Source organism: Thrips palmi, unplaced genomic scaffold (genome assembly GCF_012932325.1).
Source record: "Thrips palmi isolate BJ-2018 unplaced genomic scaffold, TpBJ-2018v1 HiC_scaffold_5, whole genome shotgun sequence".
Taxonomy (NCBI): Eukaryota; Metazoa; Arthropoda; class Insecta; order Thysanoptera; family Thripidae; genus Thrips; species Thrips palmi.
The window spans coordinates 14,801,114-14,826,027 of record NW_023144632.1 but is presented as its reverse complement, the minus strand read 5'-3'; the positions used below and the strand labels follow the sequence as shown (position 1 = coordinate 14,826,027).

The window sequence follows — 24,914 nt, the reverse complement described above, 5'->3', positions numbered from 1 at the left end:
TTTCGGTACCCGGGATTCGAATCAAAGTCTCTCAGCGCGAACACCTCCTCTGCGCTCCCAGCCACCGAGACGATGAAAATTCGCTCGCCAATCTTGGAAGTAATGGTAAGTTACCGGATTCGAGGTTCAACAGAGGAAAACATTTCTATACCTGGGATTTGAACCGAACTCCTGCGCCACCAAATCACCCGGTGTGTCTCCGCCCAAACTCAGACCCATGGTTACCTGATTCTTCGGGTTCGTGAAGTGAGGTGAACTGAGAGTTTGGGAACCAAACTCATGAAAAGATTTGGGCGACGCTCTTGCCGACCAAGCCACTGGTTAGTGATGTTCCATGTGACCGTTCGACCGACCGTGTGCGACGGACCGACCCGTTGTGGGATCACCTGAAGGGAAGTAACAGAAACACACATTGAAGTAGACAGCCTCCCATGTTTATTGTTCTGCTTTTTTTTTGTCAAGCTTTGAAACAAATTACTGCAAACAGTAACATTATAAATAATTAACACAATCCTGTACATTTTAGCTAATCGTATACAGTTGGTCGGCAAATGATGGAACAAAGTCCACGCCAAGGTGCACCAAATCACATCCCTTTTTTTGGCATAATGTAATTATGACAAGAGAAAAAGCAGTTCCAAAGGTAATTACAAAGCTGAAAATCTTAAATATACAGAATCTTGATATGTCTGTCAAGCAAAATAGATAAAACGCAAGGAAAAATGGAAAATAATGGCACATTGAAAAGAGGTATAAATATCACAAAAATAAAGGGTCCATGCTTTGAAAATCACAGATCTTTAAAAGCATTTCAAAGATCAAATAGTAGCTAAGTAATTGCAGATGCAGAACGAACTGAGGCAGGTTGCATCATATACATACTAATGTTCACTATCCACGATAATGTAACGGAATGTACACACAGAGTTACAAAGGACATCTTGTCGTGCAACAGATCTAAGCCAACACGTCTAAAATATGTCTGGTCAAGAATTCAATTTCACATGTTATAACTTGCCACAGCTTCTCTTTGTGTGAACTCACAAATACATTAATGTATTTCTAGTTAATTAACTAAAATTTGGGGTATGAAAAAAAAGAGAGTTACGTATTGAAGGTTGTTTAACTGATCTCAATGAACAAGATACGACAAAAACCCTGTTGGATTATTCAATCTTACCACTGATTCTGCTCTATGTTACATTTATAATGTGACTAAATGAAGAGAACAATTTAATTGCAATCAGCTCTAATCAGTATCATTATGCCCCGCTACCAGATACATAATATCAGCTACTTACTGACCTCTAAATGACTACTAGAGAAAAGATTCATCCCCTTAATCCTTTTATCTTCAGTGTTGATCTTTAAATAAACTGCAGATAGAATGTACCAAGAAAACTAATTTCGAAGACACATATGCATAGACATCCAGATAAAAGAAGACTGAATGGTGAGAATAGTCCATGTTCACCATCATTCAGAGCTGCAAGACCAGACTATTAAAGTCACAAAAAAAGAGCAAGAAAAATATATTACTTCTAGATGGAGAAGGAATAAATTTGTCTTACAGAAGAGAAGATGAACAAGTCAAGGTGACAAGCCAACTCTATATCGCAAATTAGGAGACTAACTCTCAGCAGTTAAAAGTTCTATCACACTCACTTGCCTGGACTGTCAAGGGAGGCACACATAATCAGTCTGGCAAATATTTATAGTGGTAAACTACATTACTATGACCAGTCATAAAAAATTTCATTCCTGGATCTGGGAGACTTGTGTGCAGTAATTAACCAATCTGTTCTGTACTATTTACTATTGCTATCCAAACACACAAAGAATGTACAGTAATAATATACTATGTCCTCCGCACACATTCATATATAGATAAATCTTTCTTTGAGTATTTACAAAATGTACATAATAAAAGAAAACAAAAATACATAAACAGATAATGAAAATTGAGTCAACAAAATAAAAAGTGAACTAAAGTTTTGTTTTTACATGACTATTGCACTTAGAAAATGTACTTCTTTCTAATGTGCTACTTACAATAACATTAACATGTTACTTCATTTACAATTTGTACACAATATAAAAGAGACGCGACTGAGCATTGATTGATTATGCAGTACGATTGTGGGTAATCGCTGATACCAAAGAACTGGAGTACGGCAGTTGTAAGTGCAGCAAATGTAAGTTAAAAGACTTCAATCTTAAAACAGTTCATTGGTCGCTAAATGTAACGTACAGTTCAGAATTCTAAACACTGAGCATTGTATTAAAAAGCTCCTGTTCATAAAATAAAAAGAAAGAAAAACAGACACTAATAATTTAACAATTACTGAATGCATGTCAACAGTGAGACTTGTTCTCACTTTTCACAGGAGCACTCTTTCACTCTCAGACACACAGAGACAGTCACACACACACAGACACACACACAGAGCTAATTTGACTATAAGAGGGTCAGTATGGGAAATCAATTGGTATGAAAAAAAAAAATAAATTGAAGACACTTTTTCGCTTTCTCCCAGAGAGACTCGAAGCCGGTGGCGTTGGCAGCCTTCCCCTCGATTCGATTCGATTCCCCACACTGACCCTGGACTTCCCCTTCGCTCCTCTCCAGAGATCAGCATCAGCATTAGGTCCATCGGGCGGCCGGGCAGCAAGGCCTCCGTCCCATCAAATTGACTAGCAAAACACGGCGTGACGCCCTCGCGACGGCCCGCGACAGAGTGGACGTGGCGACCTAGATGGGCCCGTAGTTGCTGAGGGGCCCCCTGAGGCGACCCTGGCCCTGGGCGTGGCCCTGGGCGTGGGCCTGGGCGTGGGCCTGGGCGTGGGCCTGGGCCCCCACCGGGCCGTGCCGGACATCCTCGACGTCCGACTCGGCATCCTCGTCCCCGTCGACGACACTGTCGGGCCCATCGGGGCTCTGTCTCTGTCATACGTGGCTGAGCGGCTGCTGCTTGAGGTACAGCGAGCTCTGCACGCTGGGCGCGCCGTGGCCCAGGCCGCCGTGCGCGATGTGCACGCTGGGCGCGCTCAGCAGCGACGACCCCACGCCCATGCCGCCCATGTTGGCGTGCATGCCGTGGAGGTTGCTGTGCAGCGTGCCGTGCGTGCCGTGCAGGTTGCCGTGGCCGGGCAGCGGCAGCAGGTGCGGGTGGTGCGGGTGGGGCTTGGCGATGAGGGTGCCGTGCGGGGAGTGGCCGCCGCAGAGCCGCGCCCACAGGCGGCGCCACGAGTCCAGCGTCTTCCCGGACCAGATCCACACGCCCGACGTGATGCCCACGGCCAGCGCCATGAAGTACTTGAGCATCAGCACCGAGTACAGCGGGCGCGGCGGCGTGGTGGGCGTGGCGCCGCACGGGCAGGCCAGCGGCTGCATCCAGTCCGTGAAGAGCGAGCTCTCGTACAGGTGGCAGCCGATGACGATGGTGGCGGGCACGGCGTACAGCACGCTGAAGATGCCGATGCGGATCATGAGCTTCTCCAGCTTGTACGCCTTGCTGCGCCCGCCCACGCCGCCCTGCTGCTTGATGACGCTGCGGATGCGGAACAGCGACACGAAGCCGCCCACCAGGAAGCTCATGCCCAGCAGCAGGTACACCAGCAGCGGCGCCAGCACGAACACGCGCAGGTGGTCCGCGTTCTGGTTGCCCACGTAGCAGATGCCCGCCACGGGGTCGCCGTCCACGGCCGCCATCACCAGCACGGCCACCGTCTGCACCGTGGGCACCAGCCAGGCCGCCAGGTGGAAGTACTGCGAGTAGCCGGCGATGGCCTCGTTGCCCCACTTGAGGCCCGCCGCCAGGAACCACGTCAGCGTCAGCACCACCCACCAGATGGACGACGCCATGCCGAAGTAGTACACCAGCAGGAACACCACGGTGCACGCCACTGGGCCCTGGCCCTGGCCGTGCGCGTAGGGGCCGTGCGCGTGCGCGCTGTACCGGATCATGGCGCCGTCGCAGGCCACCTCCTCGTGGCCCAGCCCCACGCGGATCAGGTAGCCCACGCTCACCTGCGACAAAGGACAAAGGAGTGTCAGGAACAACACTACATTCGCTGTCGTCGCGACGACTCTCTCGCACTCCTGGGGCGTCTTTTACAGGTGCGAAAAAGACAGCGATGAAAACGACTCTGTCATCAGTCTGCTGGCGAAAGCGCAGACTCCGCTCCGCGCTCCACTCACCATGAGGTAGCAGGCCGACAGGAACACGATGGGCCTCTCCGGGTACTTGAAGCGCTGCCGGTCGATGAGGAACGTGGTGATGGTCATGAAGGTGGAGAGCGCGCACATGCCGGACCACAGCGAGATCCACACCTCGGCGAACTGCTCCTCCTCCTTGGTGAAGAAGACGCCGCGGCACGGGAAGGCGCAGTTCTCCACGCCCGCCACGCTGATGTTGCGGTTGTACCACGTCGAGTTCCTCTCCAGCGGCACCAGCGGACGTCGGCACCTGCAAGCACCGACACGGTAAGCCTCTCGAAGCTCCCTCTCAGTGGGAAACGGCCAAAGGGCCCTGGCCCTGCAGACGCATTCCGGAAGTCGTTCTCTTCGTTGTGTCTCTCACACCCGTGCGAGTGACAGAGAAAACGACTCTAGGAATCTGTCTGCTGGCGATACTCCGCGACGAGGCGGTCTCTCGCGCGTGGCGTATCGCCGCGGTTCGACCGTCACGTGCAGCGCGTACTACCGCGTGGCGACGACTAGGTTCCCAATCAGGGAGTCAAGGACACTGGAACGACACCCACCTGCACGGGCAATCGCGCCCCGGCGCCCCGGGCACCAGCCCAGTGTTCCTGTCGCGGTCCCGGTCGGGGAACACTTGCTGGGGGCAGCCCTTGCCGTTCTTGCCCGGCTTGCACTTGGTGGCGGGCGTGGCGAACTGGCTGGGCGGCCGCTTGGTGGGGCCCGGCCCGGGGTGCCTGCCCCCGGACCCCGACCCCGCCCCCGCCGCGCCGCGATCCTGCTGCTCCATGCACAGGTGCTCCGGGTCGCCGCTCTCGGGCAGCTTCTCGCAGTTCATGCGCTCGGGCCACTGGAAGCCGTACTGGTGCATGAGCGGCTCGCAGCCCGAGCGCGCGCGCTCACACACGCTGCGGCACGCCGGCAGCGGGTGCAGGTAGTCGGGGATGCACAGCGGCGCGTACAGCGAGCACAGGAAGAACTTGAGGTCCTCGGAGCACTTGATCTCCACCAGCGGCCAGAACTGGTGCACCTCCAGGCCGGCCTCGTCCTGCAAACACGACACCACACCAGGTTAGGCGACCGCGCCAACACCCTTCCCGTCGGCGACGTCGGCGACGTGCTGCAGCCCTTACCTGGGTGTCGTGGTTCAGCTCGTTGGGCATGGACGTCAGGTTATACCCGATGCCCCTGCACATGGGGATGGTGATCTCCTCGCAGCGGCCCAGGGCCGCCGACGCCGACCCCACGCCCCCCGCGGGGCTCAGTCCGGGATGGGGGCCCGGGTGCGGCCCGTGGCCGCCGAGGCCCTGCCCCAGGACGCCGCCCAGCGCCGCCAGCAGCACGAGCAGCAGCATGGTCACCTGCAACAAGAGGAGTCTCATGAGCACGGGCAGGAAGGAGTTGGAGACCGCGGCGATGGCCCGGCCCACCCCCATGGCCGCCCCGCCCCGCCCCGCCCCAGCCGGACAAGCCGAACCGAACGGCCGGAGTACGTGCGATCGTGCCAAACACGTCGCAAGCACGCACGCTTTGCAAGCTGCGCGGTGGCGGGGCCACGGCGACGGCCACGGCCGCCATAAAACGTGCCCGCTCACTTACGGCCGGAGCAGCCAGTCGATGCCAGACTCAACAAACGGCGGGGCGACGCTGGCGACGCCGAGGCCAGGCTCAGGCTGCAGGAGGCCAGGCCGGCCAAATCACGACTGAACCCCGAATCACCGCGCCCTGGCCACGCAGCCGCGCAGCCGCGCAGCCACGCACGCCGCCGCCCCGCGCGACGCACTGTCAATTTTAATTCCGCTCCCCTGCTGCCCCTCGCGCGCCCTCACGGCCTCGCGCCGCCACCGATGTTCGGCTTCGTCAGGACTCCGCTTGCGTGGACTGACGCGGCCGCCGTGGCACCCCTTTCCGCCCCGCCCCTCTCCAGGCGCCCCGCCGCGCCCCGCCCCGCGCTCGGGCACATCAAGATGGGAGTCAGTGACGAACAACGCGGTGCCGATCCATCACCGAGCTTGGAGGGGAAACGACACCACTGGGTGCACCCGGCAGCGGTGCAGAAGCTCGGCGAGTCCACGTTCGGCGACGTCGGTGGCGGGGGCCGCGGCTGTCAAGTGTCACGCCTCACGCCACGCCGGCGGCCTCTTGGCCTCGACGGCACGGCCGGCACGGCCACCATGCGGGCCCCGGGGACGGACCAGCGGGAGGGTCGCAAACTGCGCACTTCCCGCCACGGGCCGCCCCGGCCGGCTTGCCGCCAGGACGTGTCAAACCTGTCACACGACAAGCGACGCGGCGACGCGGCCAAAGTGACGGCGGGACGGACGGCAGCGACGCGCCGCCACCAACAGCCAGCCCCTACATCCGGGCGATCACGGCACAGCGAGAACACAGGGAGAACAACGGGACGGCGGGATTCGAACCCAGGCCCTCGACAACGCACATGTGGCGTTGTCTCCCAGCGGTGCAGTCATTTGTCCGCATATTTGTCTGCATCAGGGTGGAGGGACGCCAGACGCCACCGCGCGCCGCAGCCACAGCCACGCAGAGGGTGCCAGGCTGCGCCGGCAGCGCTAATCCATGTCCCTTTGATCGGACCTCCGGGGCGGGCTCAACCGCGTCGGCGAGAGAGCCAGCAGGCGTGAGTGAGAGAGCGCGAGAGAGGCAGAGGCGGCGCGGGATAGGGGATACCGTACTGGCGCCTGTGGCTAAAAGAGAAAAATGAAGGCGGGCAGAGGGAGGAAAAACGGCCGGGTGACGGTGCTCACATTACTCGGACTGGCAGGGCGACGTGGCGGGGCGGGGCGGGGCGCCCACAGCTCACACACACACTCACATGCTCGCGGCGCCTGAGTCATTGTCCCTTTGCGACCCCCGCCCAGCGAGCCTTGCGGGCCTTGCGGCACCTCGAGGGCCCCGTCTCCATCCCCGGCACGTCACGCGGCGCCACTGTCACTCTCACACCCGTGGGGCATGCCGGACGGGTGCACGAGAGAGACAGCAGGTCAAGTCAAGTCTCGAACAACGCCAAGCCCCGCGGCACGGCACTACGGCACGGCACTACGGCACCCGCTTGCTTGCGTGCCTCACGTGCAAGAGGGAGAGGGAGATAGGGGGCCCCTATTTGCACGCGGGGAGGGTGGGGAGCAAAACAACGCCCTAATGAATCTACACGCAGAGCAAACAGGGCGCTGCATGTGTGTGTGGAAGGGGGAGGGGGGGCGCCTGATTTGGGGAATCACCCGAGAAAGCGGGGGCGGCGCGGCGGCCCGGCACGCGGGCGGGGCGGGGCGGGCCAGCCCAGGGCAAGCCCCAGACCTGCAGACCGTGCCCCAGGCGCCACCGGCAACTTCCCTCCGTAGCAAAATTCCCGCCAGGCTGATTCCGTACAGTCGCTCTGTCTCTCTTGCACCCGTGAGGCGTTCCGTTCCGCGCGTTCCGTAGGGCCGCGAAGAGAACGCCTCCCACCACCCTCCGGGCTTTCGTGCGTTCGGGCCTTGGGGCCCCCGGGCACGGGTGCTGGATTGGCGACGCCACTCTCGAGGGGCGCAGGGCAGGGCACGGCGCTCGGCCCTGGGGCTGGGGCAGACGCGCGCGGCTGGGACGGACAGTGGATGCTGCGTGAAACTTGGCAACCCCTGGTCAATAGAGGGCGCGCCAGCACGGCCAGCCCCGCCAGCAGGCCGACTCCGAGGGGGAGGCCTCTCTCTCGCTCTCGCGGGGCGTCGCGTCAGGGTGTGAGAGAGACAGACTGACGAGACCCTCCCCCTCGGAGTCAGCCTGCAGCCCCGCCGCCCGATCGCACCCCTTGCGGCAGTGCCGGCACTTGCGGCAGGGAGGGGAGGCTGTCCGTCACACAGGCCGCCAAGGGGTTGTCGCCGCTGTCGCGCGGAGAGAGTCAGAGAGAGAAAGCGAGAGCCCGATCGGAGGCAGAGCAAAGCGCTTGCGGAACCTCGCCGCCGAAACCAGAGCAGAAAGCGAAGCAGTTTCAAGCCACCCTGGTCTTTCCAGCGGTTGCGCTTTTTTGGGGGTTCTTTCCTTGTTTGTTCGCGATTCACGCTAAGCCCCAGAGCGGCCGGCATGGCGTGGCGGGGGCGGGGCTTTGGTCAAGCAATTGACGCGAACCAGCCTTCTGACGCCCACCCCGCCACCGCAAGGGTGTCGCTCCCGGCACACTGCAGGGCTTCTCCGGAAGACCCCCGCCCGGCCCTGCCCCGCCCCGCCCATCGTGAGAACCCACTTCCGAGCAGGTGACACCCCGACGGCACTAGAGTCAGCACCGGCGATAAGGGAGCCACAGCGTCCCACACACAGTCGGCCGCCATCGATTTCTCATTACAAACAGCAGTCGGAAGTAAAACAGGAAGAGCGCGGCACGGCGCGGCGCGGCAAGGCACAGTTGTTGGCGAAAGGAGGCGAGAAACGATTTATGCGCGCGCACACACTGGAAGGGAGAGGAAGGGCGAGAGGGGAAGGGCGGTGGGGCCGCTTTGGGCGAGCAGCGACCGAGCACCTGGTGCCTGCGACGGGGAAGAATGGATTCGGAGGGGAGGGGGACGGAGCGAAACGTCGCGTGTCACCCTCTCTCTCTCCCCCTCCCCTCTTTTGGCAGGACAGTTCATCAATCGGTGTAAAGGAGTGTTAGCCCGGCGCGTTAGCGATGACGCAATTTGTCACCATTGTCCCTCTACTCCGCGCCGCGACCAGCCGCGACCGCCGGCAACCCTTCATGCCCCCTCAGCGTCCCGTACTCCACCGCTTTACGACCACAATTAAAAGAACGTAAATCTCGCCGATTGAGACGTTATGTCGCAGCGGCGGCAACAACACACCATTATGACTATGACATGCAAAGCGGTATATTGGCCCACAGACCAGTACGGAGTGCTTCCGAGTGCTGTATACAGTTCACAAGTGACGTGAGGGGAGAGATCCACGACTTGTACTATATAGTACTCTTCTCGTTTGGCTTCAACTCTAGCCATAAGAAACCAGGACCGTTCAGTTGCCGTGTCTCACCAGAGCGAAAGGCGGAGAAATCTTTGGGAATCTCGTCGACGGAGTCCCCTCCGACTTTCCGATCACAGCGCTTAGGCGCGTCCCCAGGGCCCAGAGGGCCCAGGGCCGCCGTGATCACGCTTCACACCTCCCGTGGCGCGGCGTGGCGGCGCGGCCTAGGTAAACAAACCGGCCAGGCTGGCCAACAGCGCCTTCACTGGATAAACACGACGCTGTCCGCGCAGCCCGCCCCGCCCCGCCCCGCCGTCTCCCAGGACGGCGCGCGGACGCCGCGGGTGCGCGTTGAGATAACACGCGGAGTCCGCAGCCCCGGCGCGGCGCGGTGCGGTGACCTTCGCCGGCGCGCCGCGTCAAACAGTCTTCCCTTACGCGAGCCCCTCGCTCAAGGCGCCTCCTTAGCTCAGGGGTTAGAGCACTGGTCTTGTAAACCAGGGGTCGTGAGTTCAAATCTCACAGGGGGCAGAGGTTCGATCCGCTTTTTTGGCAGCAGAGACTGGGCGCTCCCGATCCGGCTCGAGTCGGCGCGGGCACGGACGGCAAGGCACTTGGTGGGCGGCAGTTCCCGGCGAGCCAATCCACCCCGAGGCCCAGGCCGCGTCACCCTCGGGGGTGGGCTCCGCTCGCTCCGCGGCCTAGGCCCCTGCGCGCCGGTGCTTTTAATGTGATGGCGCCGGGGAGGCGGACCTGCACTGCACACAGACCGGACGTGATTCACATCGCCAAAGTCAAGCCGACGGCGACCTGGCCGCCACGGCCAGCCACTGTTCGTCTTGACGCGGACTACGCGGACACGCAAGCACCGCCACGGCGACGCCATGCCGACGCAAGGAAGACGTCAGCGCGTCTGCAGTCCACGGCCGTGCCTGGCCGTGCCAAATAGTGCGTGGGACCGTGTCGCTACCGTCCAGAAAGCGCCAGCACTCAGGCGGGGCCAGGACGGCCCCGTCTCCGGGACGCCTGGCCTGGACGCGACGCAGCGCGCGGGGCAGGGCAGGGCGGCCACTGGACGGGACACCGTACACCGGCCATCCGGTGCCCTTCACCGCTCCCGCTTCACACCACCAGCCAGAGAGTCGTTCTCGTCGCTCTCTCTCCCGCACTCACGGAGCGCGCCGGAGAGGTGCGAGAGAGACAGCCAGCCGGCATGGAGGTGCCAGGCTGCTTCCGAGCGGGACTTCGTCGCTCGCGTTGTCTTTTTCCTCGTGGGTGCGAGAGAGACGGAGTGACAGACGACGCAGCAGGCCGCGGCGCCGGGTCGCGTGCCCACCTCGGCAGCGGCTGCGCTGGCAGTGCGTAGCAGTGCGTGGACAGAGGCGACCGGATTCGCGGCGTCATGAATTTCGCGACGGAAATTGTTTCTAGCCAAGACAGAGACGGTGCCGGACTGCCAGACGCGGAGAGAGGGACATTTCGTATTGCGGGCCATTCTGCAGTCCAGCCATCCTCGTGGATCCCCCGCCATCCCCCGTCCCTCTCGCACTCGAGCGGCGTGCCGAGGAGGTGCGAGAGAGACAGCGCGACGCCGCGCCCCATAAAGACGGCCGTTTTATCGAGGCAATATGACGATATGAGGTGACTGGACCGAGCCGAATGTCGCGCCGGCGCGCCAGCCAGCGTGGCGGCAGTTTCTCATACTCGACGAGCACAGCGCCGCGGAGGGCGTGGCGGCGTGGGGCTAGGGCGTGGGGCTAGGGCGTGGGCCTAGGGCGTGGGGCTAGGGCGTGGGGCTAGGGCGTGGGGCTAGGGCGTGGGGCTAGGGCCCGGCCAGGCCCGGCAGGCAGCAGCCCCAACAAAGCCCTGCGCCGCCCTACGCCGCCCAGCAGGGCAATGCTCACAGGTATCGATCCGGCGCGGCGGCGCGCGGCGACGCTGTACAGAGTGTACGCGGCTACGCGCACTGAGAGCGGCGCGGCCACTTAGGCCCTGTGCTTGCCGGGGCTTGCCGGGGCTCGCCCGGGCCGGCGGCGCTGTCCTGCGAGTACCCCCCGAGCGACTTGAACCTCCTCGACGGGCGCCGAGAGCCCCTTCAGCGACGAGCACCGCGAGGACCCTCAAGGGGGCCGAGGCCGAGGGCCCGCCCCGAGCGAAGGGCCGAGCCTTGGGCCAGGCCCGCCGCGTTGTAGTCCAGCGTAGAGTTACGCTTGCAGATAAAACGCTCCAACAGCAACTACCCCATGCACAGTGGATTTGCCAGGAGACCCGAGGAGGCGGCCAAAGCTCTACACGCGTTGAGCTCCAGAGTCGCTACAAAGCACTCGAACCGAACGCGAGACCCTACCAAAGGATTCCTCATTCGGAGAGCAATCCATTGGTGCGAAGGCGGTCACACGTTCGGTTCGAGTCCTGTTCAGCCGACTGGAGCTCAAAACGCGTCTAGAATTTCGGCCGCCTCCACCGGTCTTTTCAAACGTAAGCTGATTAGTGTGCGCCACAAAACCAGGAAAAACTAAGTCAATTTGGACAGTTTGAACGAGCGGTAGTCAGTCTTATGCACAGTTGTCAGGGTGCACAGCGTCGTAATGCTCTGCAGTCCATTCAAGAGTGCCAGGCGAAAGTTTCCCGAGTCCCGGAGCATCATTTGCAGAGCAACTATACAGTGTGCAGTGCACACTGCATGCCGCCGACCTGCCGCCGACGCCCAGCCCAACGCGCGTTTCCAATGGCTTCACTCGATCCACTCGTCGGATTGGCCCTCGCAAGCGCGAAGCGCGCGGGGGCCGCGGGGGCCGCCCGCTCACTCACCGATTGACCCGATTCTCCCCTTTCATCTCTTTCCGATTCGGGGATTCGGGGGTTCGGCCGCAATCCTCATCTCGAACCGCAAACGGCGCAGCCAACTCACCTCTGCAGGACAGAAAAACAAACAGTCAGGCAAACAGTCGGGCAAATCGTCAAGTCGGCGTGGATCCCTCTCCGGGATCCAGCGCTTGGTCGCTACGTCTCTCTCGCACCCTTCAAGAGCGCCCCACGAGTGCGAGGGGGAGGGGGGGAGAGGTGGTAGGCACCGATCAGCCCGCGACAGAAATAACAAGGCAGCAGGGTGGAGTGGTGCATTCCAGCACGACGCGCTAAACGCGACGCACTGCCGGGAATCGAACCCGCGACCGCCAGAGACCGGCGCACCTCAGCGCGTCATTATTCAGGCGCGGCAAAAACAACAACAAGCCAGTGTTTTTGTTTCCGTCCTTCCATTGGCCTGGCCGCCCCACCGCGCGCACGGCGGCCCGGGCTAAAAGTAGTGAGGTTAGTTGATGTTAGCCCGGCCAGTGATTGAAGCATCGATGTTTGCCCTCGGCTGGCTGGGCGGCTCACACGGGGCGGCTCGGTGCGAGGCCCAACCGAAGCACAGTGGGCCAGAGACCGGCGTAGGCGGCCAAGACGCGTTTGGGGGCTCAGAGTCGCTAAACAGGACTCGAACCGAGCGTGTGACCCCACCAATGGATTGCTCGTTCGGAGAGCAATCCATTGGTGGGGTCACACGTTCGGTTCGAGTCCTGTTTAGCGACTCTGAAGTCCAAAACGCGTCCTGGATTTTGACCGCCTGCACCTCCACCGGTCTTCTGGCCCACTGCGCGAAGGGGCCGAGACAAGCAGAGGCCGGCCACGTCCAGTCCAATCCAATCCAACGGCCAGCGCGGCGCCCAGGCCCCGGAACCCCGCCGGAACCTCCACCGGGGAGCGGGGAAGCGAGAACACGCGTCTGGCCCCGGGCCACTTCATCAAGGCGCAGCCCTGCGCAGGCCCGGGTTCGATCCCCGCCACCGCCCAATCGCTCACGGAGGCAGAAGCTGGCCTCCTTCGGATCCTATTTCTGGGCGGGTGGCATGTGAAAAAAAAGGTAGGGTTGAAGGCAGCACACTGTCGGGAACGGCTTGTCAAGTGCGAGAAAGAGAGGCGTTTACCCCGAACCACATTGTCACATTGTGCGCTTTTTGTCAGTCAGGTGCGAGAGAGGACGTGCCCGTCACTCAGCGACTCATTTATTCCTTCACATGAAGCGAGACAACGCAACGAAAGCGTGTCCGGGAACGGGGACTTCCTTTGTGTCCTCGGTCCAGCCGAGGGCAAGCCGAGGCCCACCCTGGCTGAAACAATATTCGTGCGTTCGTGGAGCCATTGACTGGGCATTGACGCGCCCATTGTCGACGCAAAGCGGGCAAAGCAGGCCGGGGATTTATGGCCCCCGTGTCTCATCAGGAATTGGCGGAGACAAAAGCGCGTCGAAGTCACCCCGCGTGCACCGCGTGCTGGACGAGACTATTTAGAAAAAAGAGATTCATTCGCGGAGACTTTAGCGCCGATCGGAGCGCGTCACCACGGAAAAAGTCGGAACAATCAAAACCAGGACCAAAATTGAGCTGGGTGAACCCGAATTTGTGAAAGGAGACCTTTCCACACTCAAATTTGGGCGATAAAATAATCCTCTGCCAGGGGTCATGAACTATACCTAGCCCCGTATTGATCAAGACTCTTGCCTCATCAGTGTTCCCAGCAGGACTAGACAAATTTGGAACCGTCCCAGTTTTGCGATGCCTTACCTACAGAAAACGGTTTGTATGGCCTGAAAAGCGCACAGCGCAGACTTTCCAACTGTTTCCGCCACACACTTTTTGTCGCGCTGCCGTCGGACAAACGCGCAACAGGCAGCCAAAAGGACACACCTCGGACCCACCGACGAGTCACAGCGCATCCCTTTATTCCACCACACTGCACTGTTTGCTTATCCGAAGCGCAGCATAATGGGGCCAGGCATGGCAAATTTCACGGAATCGCGCCCCCGTGTCCGATACAGACCTCACTCAATGGGCCTCCCGCCCGGGGGCCCAGAGGCTGCACAGTGACAGGCAAGGCCGCGCACTGGCCGTGCAGGTATACAGCCAAATCGCATCAATCGCAGTGAGCATCTGCAGTCGTCGCTGCAGCACCCTGCACACTGAATCCGAGAGTCGGGTAGTCCCTCTCGCACTCACGGAGCGTCCCGTGTAGGCGCGAGAGAGACAGAGCGACGACTCTCGGAATCAGTCTGTCGCAGTCGAAAGGGCGGCACCCCGTGCTGCGCTGTGCCATTGGGTCCCCCGTTTGTGTTTGGCAGGGTACTGTAGCAGCAGAGAGACGCTTCTGATGGCCCTCCACGCCACACACAAATGTCACAGCAAGATTTCAAACAATTTAGCGTCGGCCTCGCCCCCCCAAGACAAATGCAGGGGTCGTGTTGGGGACGGGAGAGAGAGGGGGGACAGTTGCCGAGAAGTATCGTGTGGCGTCTTTGTCTAGGCAATGGGAGGAAATCTGAAAAAAAAGAGGAAAAAGAAACGAAAAAGTACACGACGCGAGGTGGAACCTCCATTTGTCTGACAGCGTTTGTACCCGTCCAAAACGGAGGGGGGGAGGGAGGGGGCGAGGCCCAGCACACACACACACACACCGACGGGGTTCCGGGCGCCGGATGACAGATTGGCCGAGCAGGGCCGTTGGCGCGGCTCGGCGGCTTCCAATCCCAATGCCGATATGAATCTGCGCCCCCGCCAGCGTGAATATGAATGTGTGCGCGCGGCGAGGGCGTACTGGGCGTACCACAGCGGTGAGCGGTGGCGGCGCGCCTTTCAAACGCGCCGACGACAAACTGCACATTGTGCGCGGGGACTCAGCACACTCCAAACGGTTCGCGGCGACGCGGGTCGAGAGACCAATGCCGCCGCGACGCACACACACACACACACAGTCACACACACAGCCACACACACACACACACACACACAGCCACACACTCACACACGTGCAAAACGGAAGACAAACGAGAGACCATAAAAAAGTTGGAAAAAATTGTGCACACATTTCCGCCATGCGGTTGTAAGACGAGACCCCCTCCGCACAATGACGTCTTTATTGGATTACGATGAAAGCTGGCCACGTCATAATACACTTATTGAAATCCCCCCGAGCACGCACAGGCCCAGCCAGGCCCAGCCCCCCGTCCGTCCAGGTCAGATGACAAAATTGTGCGGGGAAAGCATTCCCTGGGATGAAAGCAGAGAGCGGGGGTGCAGGGACACTTTATCGTGGATCGCCGGGACCAGCCAGGCTCTCCGTCCCTGTACGATGCTATCTCCGTCCCCCTGTCCGCCACAAAACAGTCCCCGACACACCGACGCGGCGCCACGGACTCGGCCGAGACGAGACATGTTCACTTCCCCGACGTCAAAGCGACCCCAGGGCGACCCCAGGGCGACCCCAGGGCGGACGACCCCCGCCGCCAGGCCCAGCAGTCAGGCAGGACACCCAGAGCCCTTGCCGCCCAGCAGCCCGTCGTTGGAGGAGCGCCGTCGAAGCTCTAGACGCGTTTTGAGTGAACTCCAGAGTCGATAAATGGTAAAGAGTCGGTAAACCGAACGTGTGACCCCACCAATGGACTGCACTCCGAACGAGGTATCCATTGGTGGGGTCACACTTTCCGTTCGAGTCCCATTTAGCGACTCTGCAGCTCAAAACGCGTCGGGAATTTCGACCGCTTCCTTCCACCCACCTCCACCGGTCTTCTGGCGAGCCGCGGAGCGCCCGGGAATAAGGTGACGCACTCCATCCAGGTTGGGATTCGACAGACATTCGCGCCTTTGCCACGCACCGCGGCCCACGTGCAGCGCGACGCACACATGCGCAATCTGCGCGCACACACACGGCGAGTACGTGCTGCCGAAGTGAAAAAGAGAGAGAGCCTAGGGCACGGCGCATGGGCCTTACTTCGGTTGAAAGGGCTCGCCAACATCAGTATGCACGCGGCGGCGCGGTAGGGGGACGGGGCCGGCCTAGGTGCGCACGGACCGGGGGGGGGGGGGGGGAATCTCGCCAAGGCGCTTTTATTCCACGTCTAAATCCAGCCAACCACAGTAGGGGCCCCAGGAAACAAAATGAGGTGGGGTCCAAAACTATGCGGCACCCGCCCCGCTCCGCTCCGGACAGCTAAGCCGGGAGTGAGGAACGCCCTGGGCACACGCGACGGCGGACAAACTCGCGTGGGAAATATGTTTGACGACGGCCACCACACCCCGCCCCGCCCCGCCCCGGCTTCCGCGTACAGGGCCGCATCCTCCGGCCTGCTCCCCGTCGTGGAGAACCTGTTCGTGGCGAGCGCCAGGGCCGGCCGGCCCCCCGCCGTACGACGCCCGACGCGACGCCTCGTGGAGCCCCGCGCCGCCCCGGCCGCCAGCAGCCGGCAGGTTTGCGCCTTATTTATTGGCTCTGCTCGCACGCCTCCTTGGGCCGCCTCGGCCGCCAGGCCCGCCTCCCGATTCGCTGTCGGACCTGTCGGCTTGACGAATTGAGACAAGTGCATCGGACAGCGCGAGGAGAGAGCGGAGAGGGGGCCATCGTTCCCCCGCTGCACACCGTCGTGGTCGTGGGGCCGGACCGTGTCTCCGTCGCTCTGCCCCTCTCGCGCCCCCACAGAGCGCCGCCCAGCGAGTGAGCGAGAGAGCGAGAGAGATCAAGAGCGAGAGAGATAGAGAGAGACTGGCCGTGGTGTCGTAGGCGCCGACAAAGAGCCCCGCTGGTTGTTCGTCACGACTTCCCGCGCGGCACAGCGCGGCGCACCGCGGCGGCGCCTCAAATTGTGCAGCTGAACTGGCAAATCTCTTTAGCGGCTCGCGGCCTGCCGGGCCTGCCTCTCGCTGCTCCGCGCCGTCTCTCGCTCCACGGGCGTGCACAAGGGGGGGGCGGAGGGGGCGATCGCCCCCCCCGAAGGACCCCAAAAGGTATACTTTTGAGGCAGGTTTTGGCGTCTAACTCCTGGAAGTTAGGCAAAGTTCCTCAAAAAAAGGTTCCACCGCCCCTCCCGAGGAGGCGACCTGTGCACGCCCCTGTCTCGCTCTGCCGCGTCACCGCCGTGACCATGGCAACACGAAAACAGCCTCCAGCCTCCGGCAGGCCTACGGGCCGGGGCGAGACAAACTTCCCCCAACGCCATCTCCGAGACGAAGGAACAGCCTTCCAACTTGGTGCTGTATACGCACACCTTCGTGAAATATGACTGCCTTCTCGCTGAACTCAAGCCTGCAAAAAGACGGCCGAACAACTTTTTTGAGGGGGATGGGGGACTGATCAGAATTCATGCAATTTTACTTGAATCGTCTTGTCCTGGTTGGTACTATGTAGTAATGTACTTTCGTTTCCACCGGTCTTCCGGCCCACTGTCCGTCCGCTTCCCCCGCGGCCCGCCGGGCCCGCCGCGCCTGCACTGCACTCTTTGGGCGCCGCGGTCGCCCTGCCACGGCCCTGCCACAGCCCTGCCGCCGTCTCCCCTCGGCTGGCTTCGGCTGGTCGATAAGGCCATCACCGCAAGGAACACACACAATGACTCACGCGGGGGAGGTCCTGCAGCCCTGGCGGCCCTGGCGGCCCTCGCAAGGTGCAGGAACCACCCTCGGTGGCAACAATACCCCGCGAGTTGTTCGCCTCCTTCGCGAGGAGAGAGCGCGGGGTAGAGACGCGGTCCTGAGAGACGCGATACAGTGCTAGCACGTCAGGACGGCCAGGACGACGTCCGGCGAGCAGTCATGAGAAATTGATGCGTACACTGCCAAAGGGCCGGAGGGAGAGGCGGGGATTGCCGGAGATTTATCATACGGCAGGGCCAACTTTTTCGCTCACACGGCGAAATCGAGGGGGGAGGGGGGCCGTGGCCGAAAGCCAGCGGGGGGTGCAATGTGCGACGCCGTCTCGCGCGTCTCGCGCGGCAGGAGGTGGCCGTCGTGGAGGCTCCAAGTCCCTCGGAAGGCGCGCTGGGTGGTGCGCGGCGCGCGCACTGCATGGCTGTGTGCGTGGGCGGGCAGGTGGCCGGGAAAATGGGGGGGGGGGGCGTTCTCGCGAGGCGGCGCGGCAAGGCACGCACGGGGCGACGAACTGTCAAAGGCACTTCCCCGGAGTGGAAATCCGACGTGAGCACGGGGGCTCCGAGCCGCTCCGAGCCGAGCCCCTAAGCAGGGCCAAGCAGGCCCCGCGCCACCACGCCGGGCCACCAAACGGGCCTTTCGGGCGTCCTTCTGGCGAGGCGGCGCCAGGCAGCGCGGCGGGCCGGGTCGTCACCACGTGAAATTCGAGTCCCGAGGCGAAACGACGGCACAGCCCCACCACCCACCAAAATACACCGCCAGGCAAGTAACAGTGAGAGGCCCGTGCTTCACGGAGCCGGTGTTGGAAGTCGTCCTCGAACATCGAACCCCGGGCTTCAGGCCTTCGGGTCCGGGAGAAGGACCCAAGGGTTACACTAAATTAAACTTCAACTTATACACGGAGCGCAGCGCAGTGGCCGTGCGCGAGAGTTTGCCCACATTCCGTGCGCGGATCCCGTTCCTGAGAGAATGATGATTGCAGTTTGAAAAATTGGAAACAGCTTTCCAACTTCCGATGCGCCCACGCTGAGGGCTTTGCTACGCTTCTGTACGCTTTGCTCGGCGCGTTGAGCCGAGCCGACGAGCCAGACCAATCAAAATACAAGTACTGCATGGAGCGTGCCCAGTGTAGCCGGCGAGGGGGCGGGGCGTGGCGTGGCGGGGCGTGGCGTGGCGGGGCGTGGCGGGGCGTGGCGGGGCGTGGCGGGGCGTGGCGTGGCGTGGCGTGGCGTGGCGGGGCGTGGCGTGGCGTGGCGTGGCGTGGCGTGGCGGGGCGGGGCGGGGCGTGGCGGGGCGGGGCGGGGCGTGGCGTGGCGTGGCGTGGCGTGGCGGGGCGTGGCGTGGCGGGGCGGGGCGTGGCGTGGCGGGGCGTGGTGGCTGCGCGCTGCGCCTCGCCACGGACGGTTTGAGCCCTGTTAGCAGCAAGAGTCCGCACCGCAATGGCACGCTGCCCACCGCAGTGCACCGCGCCAGCGTCACTCACTCACACAGGTTATCGTGTGCATTTCCCGTCAGACAAAAACTCATTCGTCAATATCTCGCGCGTCCCCACCAAAGAGACGAAAACAACAACAAAATAACGAGAAATCTGTGGCCGCTTTATCGCCCCGTTTCCCATCCCTTTCCATTTCCTCGAATAATTGACAGGGCACTTGACACAATCTCCGTCTGCTAGAGGGGCATACACGGTTGACAAGGGCTTGACATGTCGTTACGCGCGATAAGCTTAATCTATCTCCCCCCCCCCCTTTCCCCCGCCGCGAGGTGGTTCGACCTTTTCATCACGGCGGGATTACCGGCCGATAGCGTCATCCAGGGGATCCAACGACACGCGGGGATGGATGGATCGTGGGTTCGAGTCCCCGCGCCGCCGAAATGACACGCACCACAAATAAACACAACGTTTCGACAGTGTGTGGGACTCTGTGGGAAGATTTAGCAGAACTTGTTCGTGTCGTCCGACCGGCCTTCTACCTGCGCGAGGGAGCGTGGGTGCGCCCCACTGCCAGGCACAGGACCTGGCTCAGGACCTGGCACAGGACCTGCATGGAATACTGGGAATGACGCCACTACACTGCCAAACATTCCAGTTCCTAATGAGCATTGATTTCGTGACGACAGCGAGCAAACCGCTCGGTATTCTCTTCACAGTCCTTCTCAGCAAATAATTGCGTCACAAAGACGCATGCTTCTGCCACGGATTCTGCACTGAGAAAACCTTACAAACTATTTTAGGCCTTACAAAGAAAAGTAGTTTGTATAACAAAGTATTTTGAGCATACATAAGCTAACAAAGAAAATACTTCGTAATTTACGAACTATTTCTTCGTATAACGAAGTATTTTAGTTTGTTATATGTATGCTCAAAATACTTCGTAAGGTTTTAAGAGTGTGCGTTTTTGTCAAATCAGTTTAGAAAATAAATGTCGAAGTGTTCTTCCAGATATCCGGAAACTTGGTCGCGCCCGGAGTTGTGCAGTCTGGCCGAGTATGCAGTGTAGTTGCGCGAGGCCCAGCGAGTCCGCCTCGTGTTGGTGTGCTGTGCGCTGAGGAATGTCACCCACCTCCCCCGCCCCGCCTTGGCCCGCCTTGCCCCGCCTTGCCCCCGCCGATCCCGCCCGTCCCACACTGGAGGGAGAGGGCGCTAGACACAGCCAAATGGACTTTTCTCGTCCAAGTCGCCGCGCCAGATGCACCGTCCCCGCGGCGCCAGTGTAGACACACCCACACACCAGTCCCGTTGATTGGAACAAGTAGAAGCGTTTTTTCGAATCACGGCCTGGACTGCACCCAAGGCCGTCCCCGACCCGCCTCGTCTCGCCGTTATCGCGCGACTACACTGTAGACACGGCAGCCCGCGCGTCGCAGCACACCGCTCCCGTCGCTCTGTCTCTCTCTCTCGCACCCATAGGGAACGCCTCACGAGTGCGAGGGAGACAGAGCAGACTCTCGGAGCCAGTGCCCGCGACAAGGCAACGCGTCCTACGCTCCGTTCGCACCGCCGTGCAGCACTAGAAGTGCGGCGTCGCTTTCCCTCGAGAAGAAGCGCGTCCGGTCTTCTTTCTTGCAGCATTCAAATGAATGAGCTCGCCGCGACGCCAGCCCTCAACGTGGGCAAAAAGGGCACTGGAGGCAGGCACAGGTGTGGCATACCCCCTCCGAAAACAGCCCTAGATCCGCCCCTGCGCCGCACTGCCCCGCAGCCCAGTGGGCAGAAGGCGGTGCAGGTTGCGAACTGGAAGTGACGTCATCGAGGGACGCATTGGGCGGAACGGCCGTGCGTTCATCATAGTTGGCGGTGACAGGGCCCTTGTGCAGGACTAGGCCACGACGTCGGCCTGTAAGTCAACTGAGGGTCGTTTTCGTCGCTCTGTCTCTCTCGCACCTGTACGGAACTCCCCATGAGTGCGAGAGAGACGGAGCGACCAAAACGACTTTCAGCCTGCTGGATAGGACCGTCCTCATTCGCTCGTCGAGGCGACGACGGCGAAGGGCACGGCGTCGTGGCCGAAAAAAAGCCAAAGCCTTCCATTGCCAAGTCAAATGAGGCGAAGCTGGCGAAGCAGCACGCCCGCCAGGCGAGCGCACAGAAGACCGTGGAGCCCGTCAAAATACCGGACGCGTCGAGCTACGTAAATGGGACTCAAATCGAGCTTGTGCCCCCACCAACGGATTGTTCTCCGGACGAGGAATCCATTGATGGGGTCACACGTTCGGTCCGAGACCCGTTCAGCGACTGTGGAGCTCAAAACGCGTCTCGAGTTTTGGCCACCGTCGTCGTCGGTGTACTGACCCACCCGCACGCCGAGCCACACACACGGCAGGGCGGCGGTTCGATCCCCGGCGGCGCGGCCGCTGGCCGTGCGTGCACGAATTAAGCCCAAGTGTTAATTTATCACGTCGCCCTGATGTAAACGGGCCGCGCGACGACACGGCGTGACACGGCGTGACACGCGTGTGACACGTGACAAACGGCCGCGGCAGTCACGGTCGCGTGTGTGTCGCGGTGGCGTGACGCCGCGGAGGGCTGCGTGCAGCAGGCCGGGAGTCGTTTTCGTCGCTCTGTCTCTCTCGCGCCTATGCGGCACGCCCCATGAGTGCGAGAGAGACAGCGACACTGACGAAGACGAAAAGCCAATCGCCGTCTTCGCCATCTTCAGCATCGCGCATTCGCCTCACCTGCAGGGCGGCAGGCATATTTGACGGCGGAGGCCCCGGAGGCCCGCTCGCGGGTTCGCATGCCAAGTGCAGTGCCTCGGGAAGGGGGAGGGCCGAGAGCCGTGCAGGGTACAGTAACCGACAAAAGCCGCCAGGAGAGGGCGGGGTAGGAGACGTGCACCCCCTGTCAAATGCCGTCGAGGGGGTTCCGAGAGGTACTGCGCGCAGTGGGCCACAAGACCGACGGCCATAGACGGGTTTCGAGCCTCAGAGTTTGGGACTCGAACCGAACGAGTGACCCCACCAATGGATTCCTCGTTCGGAGGGCAATCCATTGGTCACTCGTTCGGTTCAAGACCCATTCAGCGACTCTGGAGCTGGAAACGCGTTCGGGATTTTGACCCGCACAGCCAGCAGTGTGCGCGTCGACCGGCGTCGACCCATTCATTCGTCGTCTGCGAGTGGCCCGGCGCGACCGGGCTCGGCACGGAAGGCGACGGGACTTTCCAAAACTTGACTCAAATTCCGGCAGTGCCAGAGCCGCATCCGTAAATCACAGCGAGGCGGGGCGGGGCGGGGCGGGGCGGGGCGGGGGGGCACGCGGAGCGCGAGGCGAGCGAGTTGGGTGAGACGACGCCGCGCCGGCTGTCAGGCGCAGTCACAGCGCTCACAGTGCGCCCCACGCCGCGCCATCCTTCTTGGTGCCTCCGGACGCCCCTCCCCCGCCTCGAAAAAAAATTATCAATAAGGGGCCAGAGACAATCAATTACCGAAGGCAGCCTCGCCTCGACGGGCAGCATGGAGGGGGCAGGGCAGGCACGGCCCGGCGGGGCGCGCATAGCCAGGCAGGCAGGGCCCAGCAGGGCCAGATAAAACAAACACCACGACGCGGACCTGGCCGGCCGGCCGCCCGGACCACTCGGGGAGCTGCGCTGTCTGCCCGGCGTGTGTACACATCGTACACATTGGCCTGCCTGACGGCCTGCCGTGCTGGTACCGGCCGTACAAATGTTCCGAGCGTGAGTAGTAATAAATTGTGTCTCCAATTACGAGCACGGCGGGGCCGGACAGGCGGACACGTGCTGCATCATGCACTGCATCATGCACTGCATGGCGTGCAGGGCTGCGGGGCCGTGGCAAGGCTTCGCCAGGCTTCGCCAGGCTTCGCGCAGCTGTCACCGCGAGGCGGCGTCGCAGGAGCCGCGCCAAGCGACAAGCGACTTGGGCCACTTGGGCTTGAGTGCCATCCGAGCCGGGCAGGAATCGCGCTGCCCAGCCCAGCCGGGCCACGCGGACGGCGCCGAGCCGAGCCGAGCCGAGCCGGGGCGTAGCTGTCTTGAGCTGTCTCCAGCCAGGCCGAGGCGCGAGGCGGCGCTGGTTGACTTGGCGTGAATCGAATGGAGCCGTCGATGTGGGCCGCTGATGCCTCTGCTGATACCGGACCGGGACGGGTTCCTCTCCGCGTCCTCCGCACTCACCGTTCGGAAGAGCCGCGTCGAGGCGATGGTGGCCGTCTCAGCCTTCGAGCCGCCGCGGTATCCTGGCGGGCATTCCTGGCCGAGGCGACGACGGGCAGCTCGGCGACATCACTCTCTAATTCAGCACTAACACTGTTTCACATGTCACTCGCACCCACACACGCACAGGCGCACACACGCGTAAATCCAGGGGCGTAATCCAGTGGCGCTGGGCCGGTCCTTGGCCAGGTGGTCGGGTCGTAGCGCGGTGACCGGGCGGCGAAGCGAATGTCACTGTTTGGGGTCTTCGACGTCGACGAGCGTGCCGGCAAGAGCGCGATGCGCGAAGTCGTCCGCGGCGGCAGAGCTCCTGCGTTCCGCGTGCTCTCTCGCCGGGCGCTGCGGGCAGACTGGCTGGCTGCTGGCGGGGCGGCGGCGGCGCGCGGCGCATGGCTGTCTGCCTGCCAGTGCGGCGAGCCGGCCGGGCGGCGCGGCGGCGCGCGTAGCGTAGGGCCCGAGTGGCTGGCTCTGGGCTGGCCGCCTCGAGGGAGAAGGGAGCCGAGACGGAGGCGGAGGCGCCGCTCGGCTCGGACGCCACGGCAGGCGGGGGCGGGGGCGGGGGCGGGGAGTCCTGGTGGCGCGGCGTGGCGGGGGTGGCGCGGCGGCAGCGCGGTGGAAGGGCGCCTCCGCCGGGGCGGGCCGGGGCGGGCCGGGGGTTGCAGCGGCGCCGGAGGCCCGGAGACAGTGGCGCTGGCGCGGCGGCGCGGCTGGCGCTATCCGCAGAGGGGAAAATCACTATGGGAAATGCTCCGAGAATGGTGTGCCACGCGACGCCGGGCGACGCCGCGCCGCCCCCGCCAGAGAGGGAGGGAGAGGGGCGTGAGTTTTCACAGGCAGGGTGGAGGGAGAGGCTATTGCCCTGAGTTAGAGAGAGGAAGTAGTTATGCAGTGCGACACCCGGCGGCACGGCCGGCGCCTCCGTTTATGACCTCCCACGGCGACGCGTGCGCGGCGCGTGCCGAGCCGTGATAAGTGTTGAAGGGCAATTCGGCAGTCGTTAGCCGGGATGCCGACACGGGCAGAGGCCCCGGACCACCAGGACGACCTCCAGGATGCCGTCGAGCGGGAGGGGAACGGAGCGAGGGCGGTGGGGGCGGGGCGTCGCGGAGCCAGATTAGCAGAATTACAGCATTCGGCAATCTGCTGATGTCGGCCTGTCGGCCTGTCGGCGCTAACGGGCTCCGCGATGACGCGTCGTCGGCCCGCCCGGCCCGCCCGGGGCCCGGGGCACGGGGCACGGACTTCCCCGCGCTGACAGTGGAGGGGGAGGCGCCAGCACTGCGAGGGAGCGAGAGGGGCTCTACTCCGCGTGCTCCGGCCTTTCCCGCACTCCCGCGCGGCACGGCACGCCACGGCACGGCACGGCGGGATGCACGCGCGCAATTAAAAATACACAACGAACGGGCGAGCGGCGTTTCCACGGCAAAGGGGGTGGCTAGCTGGCCGGCCAGTGTAGGGGCAGCAGGGGCGGCTAGAGGGTTCGGCTGGCATTCATTATTGAGGGGAGTGGAACGGCGAGGCCCGGCCCGGCCAAGTTGCCTAACTACGGCCTGACCAGCCTGTGGTGTTGCCGGGCGGGGGGAGGGGGAGGGGAAGGAGGGGAGGGGCAGCTCTCTTCCTCACTTCCTCCCTCCGGGT

General features: G+C 62.0%; 1 protein-coding gene and 1 non-coding gene across 3 annotated transcripts; one reads left to right on the top strand and one right to left on the bottom strand.

Annotated features, from left to right (window-relative positions):
* Positions 1–412: 412 nt before the first annotated feature.
* Positions 413–23,635, bottom strand: LOC117650645 (frizzled-5). 2 transcript variants are annotated; one of them, XM_034394205.1, is made up of 6 exons: positions 23,238–23,635; positions 11,960–12,061; positions 5,335–5,562; positions 4,765–5,249; positions 4,202–4,469; positions 413–4,030 (listed from the first exon to the last, which is right to left on the bottom strand). In XM_034394205.1, exons 3-6 carry the CDS (start codon positions 5,554–5,556, stop codon positions 2,948–2,950), a joined length of 2,058 nt encoding a protein of 685 aa, XP_034250096.1. In that variant the 5' UTR covers positions 5,557–5,562; positions 11,960–12,061; positions 23,238–23,635; the 3' UTR covers positions 413–2,947. The 2 variants fall into 2 exon arrangements, with proteins under 2 accessions (XP_034250096.1, XP_034250097.1); XM_034394206.1 differs by lacking the exon at positions 11,960–12,061.
* On the top strand, positions 9,607–9,679 carry Trnat-ugu. Its single transcript has one exon. It is a non-coding gene; the product is annotated as a tRNA-Thr (tRNA).
* Positions 23,636–24,914: the final 1,279 nt, after the last annotated feature.